Source organism: Thermothelomyces thermophilus, chromosome 1 (genome assembly GCF_000226095.1).
Source record: "Thermothelomyces thermophilus ATCC 42464 chromosome 1, complete sequence".
NCBI lineage: Eukaryota > Fungi > Ascomycota > Sordariomycetes > Sordariales > Chaetomiaceae > Thermothelomyces > Thermothelomyces thermophilus.
The window spans coordinates 2698690-2718892 of NC_016472.1; the positions used below are offsets into that span (position 1 = coordinate 2698690).

Genomic DNA, 20203 nt, shown 5'->3' on the forward strand with positions numbered 1-20203 from the left:
GAACATGCCACGCATGCTTATGATACATAGTACATTCAATAAGTCATCCAGCCGTGGTATGACTGTGACCAAGATTTTTGCGGAGAGTATCGTCAAGGGGCCAGGTGTTGGCAAGTCGCCAGCCCATGGGTGTGGGAGCCTTGTTCAGAATATCATCCTAGCATAATACTAAGATTTGCATTTCCTCGCACTAATTCGTACAATTTCCCGTCTGGGCCTTGGAGTTCCAGTGTCTCGAGAGGCTCTTCGGCCGTTCCCAGTTTTCTAATCCCGTATCTCGGCGCCATAACTCACGCCCCCTGTCTTGTTCATGCGCGTCTTTTCCCGTCGTCGAGGTCAGCACCAAAACCCTGTTTGACCCTTGTTCCAAACCAGAACCTCGGAAACGCCCTTAATTAGTAGTGAATTTTCTTGCACAAATAACAGACGTCGCCAGGATACTCCACCGCCTCCCCGCACGTGCTAACCCCAAGGGGTGTCAGCCAAGGTTTGCCGGTGCTATCGAGGTGGCAAGCCACAAGGGGGAGCTCAGTGAATAGGAGGGGGAAAGGGCTGGGAGGCATCTCTGAAAGATGATGATACCTAGCAGCACGTACCAAAGGCAACACTTGCAGAGGTAGGAACCTCCGTATGGCTGGTGCTGGGCGCCGACGGCTGGAGTGGCATGGTTGTTGGCGGCTTCCTTAGTCATTGTTTCCGGTGCGGCGACGGCGGTTGTGGTGGGTTTCTCGACCTGTGTGGTTGACATATTGGCGTCGTCATGAAACTCGATCATGCTGGAACGACTTGCCCCGTCTGAAACTGCTTCGGGTGGAACAGCCGGTGTGGCAATGGTAATGGAAAGGTAATGAGTTTGTTTTGCTTGAGGCCCCGAGTCGGATGGTAATTATTGGCAGGATATATATGAACCCAGAGCTGGGAAGAGGGAAGATCTGATTAAGTGCGGAAGTTGGGAAGATGCGGTGGTGAAAGGGTTCTCGTGAATTTAAATCTCCTTTACTTTGGCGCTCGACAACCAAGCAGTCATCTAGTTCGGGAACCCAAAAAAGGAACAAATATAGTGGCAGATAATAGCGACATTCAAACAGAAGAAGAATTCGCCATTGAGAATTGGTCTAGAGATGGGCTGATGGACAGGGGTGCAATAGGTCGCATGGAGCGGTGAACAGCTCAGACGCCTGATCGTGGTTGCCTTATTTTTTCCCATGTTAAATCACCGCTGGTCGTCTTAGATGGCTCCTCATCTGCGGCCGGGCGGTTTTGAAATGAGTCAGCCAAGGAGGACTGACATGGTCGAGAGTAAGGCGGATAGGTTAATTTACTGGTAGGTGACCGGATAGGTAAACAGGTACCCAATCCGTCTAATCGGTGGCTTCCTTACCAGGATATGGGGCCATCGCGGCCTAAGGCAGAGATCATGATTGGATTGCTGGATCACAATTCAAAATTGAAACGCGGACCCTGATTTGTGGCCTCCTGCACTCCTGCACACAGCATGGCAAACCTCTCGGAAAGGCTTCAAGATGGGTCAATGTGTGATGGGCACCTCACCCGTCACAGCGGCCAGGCTCATGCCCCCGCCGGCAGTGGCTACGTCATTCACGATGTTGCGCTATCCAAGGCGTTAACGACCACTGGGCAGTCGAGGTGCATACGGTACCTGACGCTACAAAAGGTGAGCGTCTAGAGGCTCGGCCAGGAGCGGGCACTACATACGCCGAAGAACCGCATGAGGAATGGGCGCAGGAGGGAGCGAGTTGTGGACTGGGCATGCATGTTGACCGAATTTCCACTTTCCGCGTGGAGTTTCCTTAGTGTAGGTAATAATTATGTCCAAGCAGTGCGCTCTGCATGCAAGAGCCACGGGCCCCTGCATTTTTACCAAAGTATTAACTAGCCAGTGGGCAACTCTGGCACTGTACTAGGACAGTATGTAGGTATGTATGTACAGTACATAATTGCATACATGGATCAAGGTAAGGTAAGGCACCGACCTACCTTGCCTGACCGAGCACCCGAGGCCTCTCGCCTGTTGTGCTGCAGCATCCCACATCGAGCACCTTGCAGTGCCAAGCGGTCAACCGCTTCATCGCTATGGGCGACTGTCGTTGGCAACGGCAGGGCTGCCCAATTGGCGTTCCCCAGTCTCGTGTTCAGACCTTTTTTTTTTTCTTTGTTTTGGTTTTTGTTCGCTCGCCCGGGCTGGGCCGAGTCAAACGGCCTCGCAGATGGTTCTTCGGCAATCCAATGCAGTATTAATAAACCAAACACATGCGGGCTCCAATCCGAATCTCAGGTGAATCGCAAAACGACTGCGCAGAACTCCCCTGGTCGACCTGTCTGCGACCTCTGTCCCACGCATCGCGGCCCCCCTCCCCGACTCCCTCTGCCATGCTGGCTCGACATACTTAGGCATCATCTCGATGTTTGAAAGCATCACACGCATCCCTGGACGTTTTCGGAAATGGAACAGTCGTGGCTGGTGGACAGCTCAGCAGATCCCGGCCAACATCCTCCGCCAAACGCGGCTGCTCTCTGTCTAATTACCTCAAACCGGGATCTGCTTGCCGCGTGTTCCGACTCAGCCTTCGATCGGTTATGGCCCGGCCGTCGGGGACAACCGTTGGACGCCCCGTGGTGACACAGCGCGAAACGAGGCGCACACCACCGTTGTGTTTGCAGCATGAAACCCGGGTTGTACGACTTTCTCGACAAAACTAAACCGAGAGGGGTGAGTAATGGTTGAGGGAGGGAGACCGGGAAGGAATATGGTGCTGTCGATCCGCCGCGTTGTCCTCCCTTCGCCCACATCGAAATCGTTGGGTCGTCACGAAGCGCCGGATTAACGATGCTGCCCAAACAGTAGCACTGCATTCCTCTCCATTCCTCTCCACCGCAGAGACGTCCCTCGGCTCTCGCCACTGCATCCCCCCGGACTCTCCACGTCCGAGACCCTCTGTGCGTCCTCTAAGAGACCCATATCTTTTACACTATGTCTCACGCGGAACGATACAAAGCGAGTGGGCGAGTGGGCGAGTCACCGAGCAGCTCAAACCTCGTGGCTGTTCGGGATGCTGACGCGCGGGAAATCCAAACTCTAATTAATACAACACGCCATGCCAAACATTGGAAGCATACCTTTGATGGTCACGACTGAGACATGGATAGGGGCTGACACGCAGTGGTTCCCAAACGAGAGCCGGGGCCGGAGAGCCCAAATACACGGTCCGCCCACGTACGCCTTCTGCTTATCTCCCACAGTACGAGGCGCTCCAGTCCGATTGATGGACTCAATTCTCGACATCTGCTCCGACCGCTCGGCCGAGTTTGAGGCTCCCCACAACCTGCTCAACCCCCCCCCCCCCCTTTTCCCCCTTTTTTACTGAACCGAGACTCAAAATAGAACACAAAAAAAACGCCAATGGTCGATCGGCATGGGAGGCCGCATCATACGATCATGTAGGTTTCAGACAGAATAGGCTGAGCCTGTCGGTACCATTTGGCTGACCGGCTGACCATGCCGTGGATGGTGACTTGTGGTCTCGGTCGGTCGCGTGGCGCCCGCTTAGCACCCTCGCATGAACCATGACGGTTCCATCAGAGATGAGGCGGGTAGGGGAGCGAGTCCCACCAACAATAGAACGTCATATGTAGAGAGACTTGATGCACCCATTTTGTTTTCAACTAATTTAATTCCCTGGGCGGCAACATGCATTCATGAAGATGAAAGCGACACGGTGGACAGCAGAGATCGAGTACCGGGAACAGACACAGTCTAGATGTCTAATATAAACATATATTATATACTCTCGGCAACGACCTTCAGAGCCCGGCCGAGACATGGCCTTTGCCTCGCGCGCGAAACGGCAAATCCACGTCATGTTGAACCTGTCTCTCAATAATAAATACCTCGCTATATACGCCACACTGCCTTCCCTACCCACGTTCTTTTTCTTTTTGGTTCAAGAAGACCCAACCTCCCAAACCCTCTTCCACCCTTCTTTCGGAAAAGAACACCAAAACGACGAGTCTCGTAACAGGGCCATGGAAAAAAGAATAAATAAAAGAAATCAACAACCGGGAGCCCTCCTCGGAATACAAGGCAGAGTAAACTCGGGGGGGGGGGGGGAGAGAAAAGAAAAATAACCTCGGTCTCTTCAGACGGTGTAGATGAAGTCCGGGCGCAGGTCGCCGCGGTCCTCAATCTCCTTGTCGGACAGGCCCTGGACCCAGTGGTCGCGGTCGCCCCTGCGGCGCCTGGCGTTCTCGCGGCGGAGGAGGAGGGAGTTGAGGACGGAGCCGCCGAAGAGGCAGAGGGCGAGGTAGGCGATCATGACGGCGTGGCCCTCGGGGAAGCGGGGGCTGTTGAAGTAGACGTTGCTGCTGACGATGCCGTTGAGGTTGCCCCAGCCGATGACGAAGCCGAGGACGACGCCGCGCTTGTAGACGCCCTCGACGTTGTTGGCGACCCAGCTGATGGTGTTGGAGATGCAGGGGTAGATGCCGAGGGCGGCCAGGAAGGTGCCCGCGTACTGGACGGCCGGGTCGTCGGTGCCGAGCAGCATGGCGAAGCCGGCGACGCCGAGGAGCGAGACGAGGACGTTGCACAGGCCGCGGGCGCGGGTGCGGTCGGCGACGAAGCCGACGGCGACCGTCAGCAGCGCCGCGGCCGCGTAGGGGGGCACCGACATCAGCTGGGCCCGGACCACGCTCGTGTTCCAGCCGAGGTTGGCGATGATGGTGGGCAGGAAGAGGGAGAAGGCGTAGAGGGGCATGTCGCAGCCCATGTAGATGACCATGCCGAGCCACATCTTCCAGTCGCGCACGGCCTGCCAGAACCACGTCATCCGGAAGGACTCGTGGTTGGCCGACGCCTGCTTGTCCAGCTTGAGGCGGCGGATGACCCGGGCCCGGTCGTCCTCCGACAGGAAGCGGGCCTCGTCGGGGAAGTCGTGCACCATCCAGAAGGACGCGATCCCGACCACGATGGTCAGCAGGCCCTCGATGATGAAGATCCACGCCCACCCGGGGATGCCGCGGATCCCGTCCATGTTCTCGATCGCCGCCGCCAGCAGGCCGCCGAAGGAGCCCGACACGGCCGCCGCCGAGAAGAAGATGGCCGCCCGCACGCCGAACTCGGACCGCTTGTACCAGCACGAGAGGTAGTAGTTGACCCCCGGGAACAGCCCGGCCTCGGTCAGCCCCAGGAACCAGCGCGCCGCCATGAGCCCGGACCAGTTATACACGAAGCCCATCCCGAGCATGCTCGCGCCCCAGAGAATCCTACAATCCGGGGAAACAAGAGAGAGAGAGAGAAAAAAATTTCATGTCAGATATCTTCATCGTTGATCGTAGAGTAGCAGAGCTAGGAGTTGGGGGGTAAGGGAGGGGAAGAAAGGGGGGAGGGAGGGAATTTTGTCGATCTCCTCTAAAGTCGACGGGGTAAAAAAAAAAAAAAAAGAAAATAAACCGGGAAATGGTGGGCTTGCTTACATGATGATGGGGATGTAGATGGAGGGACGCAATCGCTTGAGCAGGATGTTGCTGAGCGGCTCGAAGACGGCGTACGACACAAAGAAGATGGTCAGCGTCGCGTTGTACTCGCCCGTGGAGAGATCTAGGTCTTTGTTAAGGCCGGCGATCTTGGCATTGCCTATGTTGGTCCGGTCGAGGAAGGCCAGGAGGTAGAGGAGGCAGAGCTGCGGCCCATTGTCAGTGCAAGCCTCCCCAGCTTGACCTCGGCGCAATAATTCCTTACCCATGGCATGAGAATCAAGTCCAGCCTCCAAAGCAGTCGACGCTCCTGGAATCGGTCGTGTTTGTCAGCCATCCATCCGGCCCCGTCGTATGCCCGAGACGATTCGCCGGAGCGCCGTCCTCCCGACTACGGGGCAAATCTTACCACCTCGGCCTTCTCCGCCTCGGAGAGGTGGGCGTCTGGGTCCATGGGCATGTCTGCCCCCTCATCGTGAATGCCGTTGGCGTCGAGGGACACCTTCTCCTTGTCGGCATCCGAGCCGGCCATGTTTCAAAGTCGGATCGCGGGCCTGATCTTAAAGAGTTGAAGTACTGGGAACTAAGCGCGCGGGGTTAACTGCGATCCCGACTTGCTTGGAAAGGGGGTATTGTTCTCTCTCTCGGTTTGGAGATGTGGGAAGGAGGGATGAAGACGTTTGTTTAAGGTTTTTGGGGCAGGGATTAGGCGTGATTAATTAAAGATCGATATTAGACGGCAGGATAAAGCAAGTGGGCAGCCTGAGATTTATTTGTTCATGTGCCAGGTCGGCTCCACGGGCCAAAGAGCGGGGAGATGGATGATCCGGGGAACCGGCTTTTTTTTCTTCTCTTTTTTGTTCGGTCAGCACCTTACCCATTCTTCTTCCATGTGCAGCATTCCATGTAACCCTCGCGCAGGCGGCCAAGGTGTGGATTTGGCCGAATGTATCCGAAGAACTGCACTACCCAGTAACTAGTATTGTAAGGTTAGCCCGAGGGGCCGTTGACCTCCTGTTCCCCCCTGTCAATTGCGGAGGGGGTCCCCTCGAACCCGGAGGAGGTTTGCTTCGTACCCAGCACCACAGTACGCGAGTGTGTGTGTGTGTGTATCCACTAGTGTAGAGATGCTGACGGTGAAGGGATGGGGTAATATCGCCGAGGCTGCGGAGGTTCTTCGCGGGGGATCATCGACCAGGGGCCCCGGAAATACCGGGGAATGTTGCGAGTCTAATCCGTACTGTACACTAGTGTACTATGTATAGCGTTGCAGCAACATCCGGGGGAAACGCCGATCAAGTCCTAATCGCGGGCGCGGGGGTTGGGAGCGCGGCCTTCGCTCCACTAGCCGAGCGTTTTGCGGAGTCCTTGTTTTCATTAGCGTGGTCCGCAAGCGTTGGCGGGCCGGGGAGGAACGCACGATGGCCCCCACGCAATCGGAGGAGAGGACGGAGCGGATGGTTTTGGCGAAGCTTCTTTTTGGGCGGCGGTCCGGCTTTGAGGCATAGGCCAAGCCTGGAATGCAAGGAGGGAGGATGCGGAATGCGGAGAAAAGCTAACATTAGTATCCTGTTAGGGCAGCCCGGCTTTTGAGCCAAGCATTGATGTTGCAGCCCGCATGCCCACAAACTGTTTCACCCTCCCACCGCTCCCGTCTGGAAATTTCCCTGTACTTCTCTGCACACGGTTCCCGCAAACATTGGCCACGGCTGTCAGGGATCACTCGGGAAGAACGGCTTGCTGGTTTCTATGTGTACTGTGCGTCCAGCAGTGTATGTATGTACATACATACATAGAGATAGTGACCAGAGTAAGCCTCCGCCGCGCCCCAGGACCAAGCACCGAAAAAAAAGATCGTAGATTGAAAGATTTTCCCCAAGATTCGATAACAAAATTGACAATGCTACGCGACATGTTACATCCCGCTCTCGAGCAGCAGGCCACCGCAGCTGAACACTCAGCAGGGGGCCAGACACATGTCAATGCCGTGCATCGTGGATGGAATACATTGGCCGGAGTCGTGCAAATCTTGAAGCTGCTTCTTTGGTGCAAGAAAGAGGGATGTCCTCAAGGAGTCGTGTGCTGCGGATGCTGGTCGGTCCCTGAATGTCGCCAAGCTCGCGTTTGGCGACACGGCGTCTTCCGAAGCGCGCTGCAAACATATGTATCATGCGTCTGGCGTCCCGGCAAGTGTGGTGGAATGGGTGCTGGCATGAAAATCGGGCGTGCGGGACAAAGCTAGGCATTTCCGTGCCTCCCCGCTTTCGCTTCCCCGCCCTTTGCTCTTAGCTCCTCCTAGTGTGCACTGGCGCAGGCATCCCCAGGAACCGTCCCACACCAAACCCCGACGTCATCAATCCCGCAAACACGAGCGGCTCCCAAGACGAGCCTTTGGAAGACGAGATGCAGATACCACGGGACACTTACCATGTGCCGGTCGTTCGTCGGAGGTAAGCGCGGCAAATATCCAGAAGCCAGGGTGGTGTCTCAGCGACCCGGACACAGCGTTCCCTCTGTGCACTGGAACGGGAAGAACTAAACACAGTTTTAGACGGCTCAAACCGCGCCGGATTGAGCCTTTGTGAGCCTGTGTGGGGTGTAGGGCATTGTCAGCTTGAGCGCTAGCTCTAAAGGACTATTGATATCAGAGCTGACGACTGGGATATCACATAATTATTGCCATGCGGGCATCCGTCCACGTCTCTCCCGAAGGACATTTGGCTCGCTCTTTCCGCGGAGTCGTTCTCTTTTCTCATATAGAGTCCATACAAGTAAGGAGTGGACCCATTCATCGTGACTGTGGCAACCAACCCCGGCATGGGTCCTGGCAACCACCTTGAGACGTGGGTTGTTCAACGCGCCAGCCTGAGCTTGAGGCAAACCGTTGAGCTACTAGCAAACTCGGAGGTGATCCGCCAAGGCGGGAAGGGCTTCGTCTAAGCTTCTGTGGATATGCTTTGCCCGCTTCGCCTAGCCTGGCTAATTACACCTCAAGCATTGGAGCGCAATCGACCCGTCTCCCAGCCAGGCCGTGCTTGGCGCAGACAAGTTGCGCTAGGGCGTAGGACACGTCGACGGCGCAGGCTGCAGATGGATGAATTTTGGTTGTCAGGCCTGCTTTTGGAGAGCGGTGCCGGCACTACTGTGTATGCGATCAGTACAGTGCACGCGAGGAGATATTATTCCTTGCTTGCAGCGGAAAGGCGGCAGTAATTAATTAAATAAACCCGCGGTCGGGCCCGCCCCTGCAGAGTTTCCGTAAGATGCACTGACAGGCAACATTCCCACGCGAGGAAAGGTCGTAGCCGATCTGCACGGGTCATCATTTGAAGATCCTGGCCGTCCAGGCAATATCCCATGGATTCGGGAACGAAGCGAATTGGCTGAGCACCTGTGGGGTGCCGTCGGAGACCCTCCGCTACGGCGCCTTGGGCGCCTGCTGTGTCCCAGTGGCGCGCTACATTGAGGAATTAATCAGCAACACGGAGGCCAATAATTAATAGTGGCATGTCCTTCGAGGGCAGGTAATAATTAGACCGGCAAGCTGGTAAGCTAGGGGGGGCGCACGAAAAAGCACATCTTATCACATTGAAAGTGGTGAAACTGTGTCCGTGGCATTTGCGATCAGCATTCGCCTCATATTATCTAACGCAGGTAACCTAGGCACCTTACCTATCATTATACGTTGACAGCTGGTTGAGGTGAGAGAGCCGAATGGAGTATCCTCCCGATTCATGGCGAAAAGACTAGATTGTATTTACGGCTTGTTGGTAATTAATTAGTCATTAGACAGGGTTGGCTTGCCAATGGACGAAAGTGATGAATTCCCGCGTGAACTTTAAACGCGAAATACGATGCCCTCATGCCGAACGCAGTGGAAGCTCCGGGAGCGTTGAAAGCAGTCTGCAGTAGGTGGCTGTACGAAGGAGACAGTGCCTTATTAAAGCTATCTACAAAGGAGACAAAAACGAGTGGTATTTATAGACAAAGGGACTGGCCAATACGTTGAACAGCCTCATATAGCTGTGGCAAACGCGTGGCTAATACGCTTAGAAGCTCCACAGCTTCTGACACACCCCCTAGTTAAAGGCAATAGTCGTTTAACTACGCTTTATGATGATACTGTTCCTAGTGTTATATCCTTTGTTACTCTTACCTCGATGGCTCCTTCAGGGGGCCCGCCTTCTGTATTCGGAAGTCTGAAAGAGTCGAGTATAGTAGAGCAATTCCTTTGAAGCTATAGATCAAATATAGCCATTATAACTATAGTAGCGATAGTATTACTAGTTTTAATCGTAGCAATAACAGGATAGTGCCTCCTACGCTCGAATCAACGGATGACTCGTCGGGTACGCCCGTCGCGAACACTGTAACTACTAGTAGGTCGACTCCTACTCCTGTAACCCCTCGAAAGCGTAAGCGCGCTAAAGCTTCCAAACTAGCTTCCAAACCGTGAGTGTTCTAGTCGCGTCAGGATCGTTCGAGCTGACTGAAGATAGCGACATCGAAGCTGGCGAGCTTCGCAAGGTGCCCTACGGAATGTGTATATGGTCGGCTCTGGTAGGACGTTCTTTTGGCGAATGTCGTGATCATTCCGGCGCTAGCTCTTGCTACTACTATTGTACCTGTAGTTCCTATAAGTGTAAGGAGATATATGCTGATCGCCTGCGTGTCTGATAGCTCTTGCGATGCTTATACTAATTATAATGGTAGTCCTGCTTCTTACGTCAGGTTAGCAAAGGATTTAACGAAGGCTCTACTAGATAGAGCTAAGGCTTTTATAAGTCCCTAGATCCTAAACCTCTACCCCTAACGTGTAGGCGAATCGCTAATAGTTACACGTAGGATCTTAAGAAGTTACGTATAGTCGTTCGGAGTGACCTGAAACGTGCTAGCGTAGACGATATAGAGGAGTACGAGCTTGATAAGGCTAAACTCGCGCGTTTTACAAAGATCGCCTATTTAGTATACGACATCTTCTACTAGTTAGGCAAGATCAAGGAGGCTTGTAATACTTATATTAGTATATCTAATGATGCGTTAGGTGCTATATTGTTGCCTAGCTAGGATAAAGGTAAGGGTAAGGCTATTGATCCTAGTAATAGCTAATAGTAGTAAATAGGGAGTATTAGGTAGTATTTTGTTTAGCGAATTTAACTTATTTTCTACCTCCTAGTTATATAAGCCTATAATTAATATTTTAAAGATTAAGGAGAGCTCTTTAGTGCTTGAAAGCTTATTAGTTAAGTCACTTAGTAAGCCTATCTACTAACATCTGACTAATTAGTAGATATATAGCTTTAAACGTTCCTTTTGCTACTTCCTAGTATCACAGATAAGTATATAGACGGCCTAGCAGGCTATAGCTAGGACGTAGGACATTCCGACAGCTAATCACTTGACAGACTAATTAGAAGATTATCACCGCCAAGACTAAGGTCTTTACTAGTGATAATAACATATCACCGTCGATAATGCGGAATCACGGAGTAAAAGGAGAAATAGTACTAGTAATAACTATTAAAGAGGGATAGACAATTATATATATATAGCTAGCTAGTCACTCGTTAGGTAGACTCTAAGAGTTTACCAGTAGTAATAATTACAATTACAGTACTTATACTAAGCATTGCTAATTACTATAAGAGACAACTCTAGTGTTATTATGAACCCTTTGGCTTTACCGAATCCCTTAGACAACCTGCCTACCTGTCCCGCTTAATCTACCTTTGTCTGAACCCTTTTAGAAGAAGTCTGAGTTAGGTTCGTTATACCTAGCATAACTATATATTATAGATATCTATATACTATAGGTAAGTGTTAATACATTTGTTCTTAGCTATTACTAGTTAAATAGTTTGCTAATTGTCGTAATAAATATTCTAAGGTTCCCTAAGCTTAAGATCGATATCTATAAATTATTATCTTCTGCATTCAAAACATTTCTATCTGAAGAATATAGATGTCCTGTATGCTGACGAGCACCTTTCTCTATAGATTTTTCTATTGGTACTGTTACAGGATAAAAACTATGTATTGTAGATATTAAGAATATACCTATTATAGGTATAATTAGCAAAAAATATAATAAAGACACCCAAACAAGATAGCTACCCTTACTTGTACACCAATTAACCGCAATAAAACTTCACACCAGAGATAGATTGCTGAATATATTGAAAAACATCTGATATCTAAGAATGTCCAGGTTTAATAGTACAGTGAAACCTTATAATAATGCTTTGTCTTTCGTATCTCGTAAATCACGAAATACTTTATACTTTACTTGTTTCGTAGCCAGGTAGTATAGTAACCTTACCCCTTATTAATAGTACATTTTCGTATTATATATACAATCTGTTATATGTATATATATATATATATTTTAGTTGAAAAATAAAATGATACATAAGTATCTAATAACAAGACTAGTAGTATACTATTATAATTAACCGCATTAGATAATATTATGAATAATACATAATGTAGATAGTCTATTAATAATACTATAATAACCATAAAATTAGCATTATATAACTATACCCTACTTAAAGAAAAGATTTATTATATAACTAATTATTATAATTATTATTATTAGAATAATATATACTAGGAAAGAGTGTAATAAAAACAAAGGGATTTATTAATTATAGTAAATATATATTAGCCGGGAATATATTATAACTATATAATATACAAGGTATTAAAACTATTAAAGCAAACAGTATAGGTAATAAAACTGTTCAACAGAAAGCCATTAATTGATCAAAACGTATTCTAGGGAAAGAAGCTCTTACTCATATAAAAACGAATATCAATATAGAACTTTTTAACCCTAAGCTTAACCCATAAAATAATCCATCTATAATAGAATTATTTAAGAAATATTCTGTATAAATATAATAATATTTTCAATATAAGTCGAAATCTGCTACAAAGATTGGGTTATAAATCATCATAAAATGAATAATATCAAATATATTTATATTAAATATTTCTAAAACATTAATCAATAAATAACCACCTAAAAATAAAATACTTGTAAGTATACACATTAAAACTATACTTCCATATTCGGCTAAGAAAAAGAACACAAAAACTACTGCAGCGTGTTCTGTCATAAAACCACTAACAAGTTCTGACTCAGCTTCAGCTAAATCAAAAGGAGCTCTATTAGTTTCAGCTACAGATCCAATGAAAAATATAATAAATATTGGTAATAAAGGCAATACATATCAAACAGCTCTTTGAGATTCAGTGTTAACAGTAAGATTTAAGCTACCAGTTAACATAATAACTAAAAGTATAGCTGAACTTAAAACTAATTCATAACTAATCAATTGAGCTGTACTTCTTAAAGAACCTAAAAAAGCATATTTACTATTAGCACTTCAACCAGCTAATAATATACCGTATGTAGCTAAAGAAGATACAGCTAACATATAATATATTCCTAAACTGAAATCATTAACTGTTAATCCTGGACCATAAGGAATAACTGCATATCCTAATAGAGAGAAAATTAATGTAATGACAGGACCTAAAAAGAATAATATTATGTTAGCTTGCGTAGGTGCTACATATTCTTTTAATAAAAGTTTTAATGCATCCGCGAATGCTTGTAATAAACCATAATATCCTACAGCATTAGGACCCAATCTTCTTTGCATACTTGCCATAGTTTTTCTTTCTGCAATAGTTACATAAGCAACACCAACCAAGGCTGGAACTAATACCAAAACAACTTCAATTAATGAAATGATCGTAGGAGAATAATACATAGGAAATTCTTAATTAAAAAAAGGAAAAGAGGAGTGGAGAGTAAAAAGAGATTAGCTTAATAACCATTGTGTTGTGCTAGTAGGCCTTGCCTACTTTCCCTATCTTACTTATATCTCCTTTTAATATTCTTTTATTCTCTTTTGGCTGGCTTATTAAATAGTTATAGCAATTTTTCTTTAAACGTTCGCTTTCATTATGAAAATATTTAAGAAGAGATAATATAAATTAAGCATTTTATTTTACATATTATTTTTCATAAAGTTCTTAATACTTTTCATTATATATTACAACCCATTGTAGATGGTTATTTTTGCAACCATATGTATTAACCATAACATAAACTGAGTTAAACAACACCTTAAAACAAAGCTAACCCTACCTTATTTGGCCAAAGTTACTTAATATTTTTTATATTCTTAAACTATTTATAATTTTTAGTAATTTCTTCTTTTTTATTCTATAAAAAAATAACAGTGTAATCACTTAATCTTTTATCTCTCCTTAAATTTAACATTTTTAAGTGCCGTATTAATATTATACACATAGTTTTAAGAGGGCTAGAATAAATAGTCGAATCCTTCCTTTTCTTTGAAAGTTAGATCTTACTTATTAAGTTGAACTTCTTATATCCTTATAAAGGTATTTTCAATTTTATTTATTGGAGCGAAGATAGATAACCAACAGCATATCGCTTTACAAAAAGATCAATCTAAATTTGAACCTAAGGTTGTTAATTATAAGATTAAAGGTCTTTTGATAAATAGTCTTTCATCTAAACCCTAGGCAGACCCTATAAGAAATAATTTAAAGTAATCACTAAATTATGTATCAAGTACAGCTTTATTGCTCACATGTATTAATTGAATCATATTTAGATTATCTTGGATACTCCAATATAAAATTATTACCTTGAATATTATTAGACATAGACAAATTTACTCTATAACTATGGACTAAAATATTAAAAAGTTAATACCATTTTAACAAAATATAAACCTACCTTTAAATATTAAAAGGGATAATAAATATTCAATGTTTTAATCTTCATTAATTAAAAAGAAAATTAAGTAAAAATCTCTTAAACAATCATGATAATGATTTATTTACCACAATCTTTATTTTTTATAATATTAAACTATATATATCTTAAAAATTCTTTAATCTAGGTAGAGTATTGTGTACTCACCCACACATACATATAGACTATACTACATATATTTCTCTCTAGGTATACTTAAGTAGCTTTAGGCCACTACAATACACCAGTTTGTATCTGGAAGTATAAATAAAATTAAAATTTACACTACCTAAAAGTTTCTATAAATTGTGTAGTGTATTCTTTTTTAGAAATATAAAATTTAACTATGTATAGTATAGAATGAATTTATAAACCCATATTAACATGTACTCTACGACTATTAAGAAAATTATAGATAGTCGCCTATTTCATAGTATGAATAAAAAATGTATAACCTTTCAAATAAAATAACCACACCAGGCATATAGCCAGATTTAAAGTATTTTTTTTGTAAGGGCTTCCGAAAAGTTTTAATTAAACATAGTTATAAGCAAGTATAATACTAAATTCTTATTCTTTCTAAAAGAAAATTAATTTTTTTCTTTACCTTTATTTTCTTCAGAAGCTGCTATTTTTTCTAGCTCTTCATTACATATTTGTAATTTTATATCTAGATTCTTTAGTTGTGCATCTCGTGCAGGCGCATTACCTAATTTATATAATTCTTTCATTTCTTCTATTTCACTTTTAACTTTCTCTAACTTATCTTTAGGTAGACCTTTTAATTTTTCGTTAGGACTGTATATAAGTTCTTGAGTTTCACTAGGATATACATTAGGAGTAACATTAGATTCTGCATCAGAATATTCACCTGACTCAGAAGGCTCAGCTTCTGAACCCGAAGCTTGACCTTCAGCTGAAGTTGAAGCTCCAGTTAAACCTGGAACTTCAACTGAACCAGAAGCTCCATCAGAACCTTTTAATAAAACTAAATTAGCGCTAGGAGCTTTTAATGTATCTACAATATCCTCTATAACCCCTTGTAGAGGTAATTTAAAAATTGTAGCTGTGAACCCTGCTAATAAGTCTTTAGGTAAAATAATTTGAATATTACCTAATGATAATGCTATATTTAATAAAATATCGGATACTATATAATTTCTTACTATATAAAAAAATACCAGCCATAGCTAAAGATAAAGATAAATTTTTTATAGTTAAATGTTTTCTTAAACTATTTAAACCTATTTTACTTTGTAAAGGTAAACTTACAAAAGCGTGAGGTTTAGGTGGGCTATGTAAAGCTCATTCTAAACTAGCAACACCTTGATATAAATCACCTTGTACATAATCAGTAAAATATGGTATTCTATATCAAGGATTTCTACCTACAGGTTCACCGTTAACTAATTGATTATAAACAATGTATAAGAATAATCCTGCAGAAACTACACTTACGATAGATCCTATACTACTTACTAAATTTCACCCTGCAAATGCATCAGGATAATCACTTATTCTTTCAGGCATTCCTTGTAAACCTAAGAAATGTTAAGGGAAGAATGTAAGATTAACCCCTATAAATAAAATTCAGAATTGAACTTTAGATAGTAATACATTATAATTTAAACCTAATATTTTAGGTACTCAGAAATATCATCCACTAAACATTGCAAATACTGCTCCCATACTTAAAACGTAATGGAAATGAGCAACTACGTAATAAGTATCATGGAAGGCAATGTCAAGAGAAGCATTAGCTAAAACAACACCACTTAATCCTCCAATTGTAAACATAAATACAAAACCTAATGCAAATAACATAGAAGGAGTTAATTTAATAGAACCTCCATAACATGTAGCTAATCATGAGAATATTTTAATACCTGTAGGAACTGCAATTATTAATGTAGCAGCTGTGAAATAAGCTCTTGTATCCACATCTAAACCAACAGTATACATATGATGAGATCATACAATAAACCCTAATATTCCAATAGACATCATGGCGTAAACCATACCTATATATCCAAATACAGATTTATTAGAATAAGCTGAGATTGTTGTACTTATTATACCAAAAGCTGGTATAATTAAAATATAAACCTCAGGATGTCCGAAGAATCAGAAAAGATGTTGGAATAAAATAGGATCACCACCTCCAGCTGTTTCAAAGAATGATGTGTTAAAATTTCTATCTGTTAAAAGCATTGTTATTGCACCTGCTAAAACAGGTAAAGATAATAATAATAACACTGCTGTTATAACTACAGCTCATCCAAATAAAGCTAATTTGTGTAATCTTATACCAGGAGCTCTTATATTCATTATTGTAGTTATAAAGTTCATTGCACCTAATAAACTACTTATACCTGATAAGTGTAAAGCAAAGATAGCTAAATCAACACTAGGACCGCTATGACTTTGGATACCACTTAAAGGAGGATAAACAGTTCAACCTGTACCTGCACCTCCTTCTATACATGCGGAGAATACTAATAATAATAAACTAGGAGGTAATAATCAGAAACTTATATTATTTAGTCTTGGGAATGCCATATCAGGACCACCAACTAATAATGGTAATAAAAAGTTTCCGAAACCACCTATTAAAGCTGGCATAACCATAAAGAAAATCATTAATATAGCATGAGCTGTAATAATACTATTATATAATTGATTATCAGCTATATATTGAACACCAGGTCCACTTAATTCCATTCTAATTAAAACAGAAAAAGCTGTACCTAGTAACCCCGAAAATAGTGAAAAGATTAAGTACAATGTACCTATATCTTTAGCATTAGTTGATAAAAATCATCTTTCAATTCAACTAGAAATTACTCTAGGTTGAGATGAGTATGATAAATAACTCTCGGCTTCTTCCGATTCACTAACCTTTTTCGAAGGTATATATATTAATATATATATATCTTACCTGTTATATCTTTTAAGATAATTAAAAAATTTAATTAGGATTATGTAGGAATCGAACCTATTACTTAAGATTTGCAATCAAAGTGTAAACCATCTACTTCATAATCCGTATAATATATATATATTATACACTTTTATTTTTGGTTATAATAAGATTATTATTTATTTTCTAGAAAATAAAAAGATTATGGACAATAATCAGAAATAGAATTAGCATAGCCGCCTACGTAGCCGCCTACGTGGCCGCCTACGTAGTTGTAGTAGCATCCGCAGCTAATAGCAAGTAGCCATTAAATAAATAAAATATCAAAAAAAATTTTTTTCTTAAAACGTACAAATTACATATAATATGTATATCGTTCACTAAAAAGCTTAATTGTAGTATTTTAATTCTGCGGGCCTATCTATATTATTACTCTTTTGATAATTATATATCTAGAGAAATACTCTCTATTAAGCTAATTACTATGATATTGTATATATTATATAATGTAGTAAATTAACTATTAAAAACCTTTTTTTAATACTTAACGGACACCAATTTGTATCCAATTAAACTCAATATTTTTTTATAAGCTTGCATTAAAGAAGCCGCCAATTCAATCATGAAAATAAGTTATTGATATAATATATACTGATTACCGTAGATTATCCACATTTAATCTACTTTTTATAAAATGAATATTTGACAGCTAAACATAAGACTATGAATATTATCTAAAGTTTCAACCACAGTACCATATAATTCAATTCTACAAGAGCATTTGACTTTCTAGTCTTAAGTCATTAACATTAGAACTAATCTCTAATGCAATATTTGTTAATAAAAACAATACTGACTGAACCTAAGGTACTAAAATATTATATTGAAACATAGATATAGCATTTATATATATATCATATATTAATCTTATTATACTTACCCTGTCTATTGGATGGTTTATTACTTATGTAGATTTAGGATAATCTAAGAAATACTGTATATATAGCTGCAGTACCTATACAGATATAAGCTGCTATACCAGACCAGCAGTACTAAAAATTATAGTTGTAATAAGAACCAGACTACTTCTGCTGTCCATGAATTTTCTAGAAGTATAAACCTATTTAAAAAGTTTATAATTACCTATTATATTAGTTAACCCCTGATTTTTTTGCTAAAGATAAATCTATTAAAGTATTCTCAATTAAACTAATTGCAGGCATAATTAATACAAAATAACTGAAATATAGAGCTGTACTTAATTGTCCTAATTCTATAAATGGAGTTTCCACATGACAAGCTCCTAATTTCATTAATATTAAGAAATTTACCACAAAAACTCAGAAAGCAAATTTACTTAAAGGTCTAAATTGTAAACCTTTAGATCTACCTAAGTCTGTTACAGGTAATAACATTATTGCTAATATAGCACTAAACATAGCAACAACTCCTAATAATTTATTAGGTATAGATCTTAGTATAGCATAGAAAGGTAAAAGATATCATTCAGGCACAATCGCAGCAGGTGTTTGCATAGGGTTTGCCATAATATAATTTTCACTGTCTCCTAACACATTAGGCATAAAGAAAACAAATACGCTTAAAACAAAAATAAAGATGAAAATAGTTACTAAATCTTTAAATAAGTAATAAGGAGCGAATGTTATTCTATCATAATTACCTGAAACACCTAAAGGATTACTTGAACCTGCTATATCATGAAGTGCTATTAAATGCATTAAAACTAAAGCTGCTAATATGAAAGGTAAAAGATAATGTAATGCAAAAAATCTGTTTAAAGTTGCATTATTTACGGAGAAACCTCCTCAAATGAACTCAACAATATCTTGTCCAATTCATGGTATAGCACTTATAAGGTTAGTAATAACTGTTGCACCTCATAAAGACATTTGACCATAAGGTAATACATAACCAAGGAAACCTGTACCCATCATAAGTATAAGTATTACTGTACCTATAGCTCAAACTAATGTTCTTGGTGCTCTATATGACCCATAGTATATTCCTCTTCCTATGTGTAAGTACACTAAGAAGAAGAAAGCTGATGCTGTATTACTATGTAAATAACGTACTAATCATCCGTTATTTACGTCACGCATAATATGCTCTATAGAATTAAAAGCTTCTAATACATTAGGGCTATAATGCATAGCTAAAGTAACACCTGTTATTATTTGTATAACTAAACAAACTAATAATAAAGAACCGAAGTTTCATAAATAACTTATGTTACTTGGTTGTGATGCATCAATAAGATACGAATTAACTAATTTTAATAAAGGATGACTTTTTAATATTCTCATGTGTTTTTTAATAAAATAAGATGAAAATTAATAAAGATCATTAAACCAAACTACAAACCTCCTACAGTACACCATACAATATATAACCTTATAATATATTATTATATTTAAAAATAATTATATTTTAATATTAATCTACTAAACATTAAGCAACATATAGCCATATTATAATATATTGTACATAATATTGTACAACATATGATTTACTTAATCGTTTAAATACCCACCTCTTACCCGTATATTATTTCAAACAAATAATGTTTGTATTAATATACACTTTCAATTAACTTATTTAACTACAACCATTGCTATATATTACGTTAACTTAAGTTAACGTAATGTGTAATAAGCAAAGCAGGAGGCACGGGTCACAAATATAACCTATAATCAGTTGCGGAATAACCACAGAAGCCGCCTGCAGGTATTTATTAAATAATAATTGCCATTTTTTTTAAATATTATAGTAATCATATTTTTAAATTTTCCATTTTAATATACACCATACCATACCAGCTACTACCTATATAAAGTATAAGATATTACCTAAAAGCTATATTATTATATTAAAATAATAATCCAAAAGACTATTTAATTTTAATATATCTATTCAACCTCCTCCGCCGGAATATGTATCAAGTATACTAAATTATTCTAGAGTTATTAGAG

General features: G+C 41.7%; 4 protein-coding genes across 4 annotated transcripts; 1 reads left to right on the forward strand and 3 right to left on the reverse strand.

Annotated features, from left to right (window-relative positions):
• Positions 1-264: 264 nt before the first annotated feature.
• Positions 265-748, reverse strand: MYCTH_2122609 (uncharacterized protein; the record flags this gene model as incomplete). The annotated part of the gene is made up of 3 exons (XM_003658937.1): positions 265-318; positions 429-462; positions 597-748. The coding sequence occupies 3 exons, from the start codon at positions 746-748 to the stop codon at positions 265-267; spliced, it is 240 nt and encodes a 79-aa protein (XP_003658985.1).
• Positions 749-4063: 3315 nt separating this feature from the next.
• On the reverse strand, positions 4064-6280 carry MYCTH_2295501 (uncharacterized protein). The gene is made up of 4 exons (XM_003658938.1): positions 5903-6280; positions 5759-5803; positions 5494-5699; positions 4064-5283 (listed from the first exon to the last, which is right to left on the reverse strand). Exons 1-4 carry the CDS (start codon positions 6023-6025, stop codon positions 4158-4160), a joined length of 1500 nt encoding a protein of 499 aa, XP_003658986.1. The 5' UTR covers positions 6026-6280; the 3' UTR covers positions 4064-4157.
• A 1113-nt stretch (positions 6281-7393) lies between these two features.
• On the forward strand, positions 7394-8993 carry MYCTH_2122612 (uncharacterized protein; the record flags this gene model as incomplete). The annotated part of the gene is made up of 4 exons (XM_003658939.1): positions 7394-7480; positions 7551-7683; positions 7808-7932; positions 8799-8993. 4 exons carry the CDS (start codon positions 7394-7396, stop codon positions 8991-8993), a joined length of 540 nt encoding a protein of 179 aa, XP_003658987.1.
• Positions 8994-18379: 9386 nt separating this feature from the next.
• On the reverse strand, positions 18380-20008 carry MYCTH_62710 (uncharacterized protein). Its single transcript, XM_003658940.1, has one exon. The coding sequence runs from the start codon at positions 18950-18952 to the stop codon at positions 18716-18718; it is 237 nt and encodes a 78-aa protein (XP_003658988.1). The 5' UTR covers positions 18953-20008; the 3' UTR covers positions 18380-18715.
• Positions 20009-20203: the final 195 nt, after the last annotated feature.

Coding starts and splice junctions, on each gene's coding strand:
- MYCTH_2295501 (XM_003658938.1), bottom strand. CDS start 6,025: ATGGCCGGCTCGGATGCCGACAAGGAGAAGGTGTCCCTCGACGCCAAC. Junction 5,804..5,902: donor AGGCGGAGAAGGCCGAGGTG/GTAAGATTTGCC, acceptor GACCGATTCCAG/GAGCGTCGACTGCTTTGGAG. Junction 5,700..5,758: donor ACTTGATTCTCATGCCATGG/GTAAGGAATTAT, acceptor AATGGGCCGCAG/CTCTGCCTCCTCTACCTCCT.
- MYCTH_62710 (XM_003658940.1), bottom strand. CDS start 18,952: ATGCATTTAATAGCACTTCATGATATAGCAGGTTCAAGTAATCCTTTA.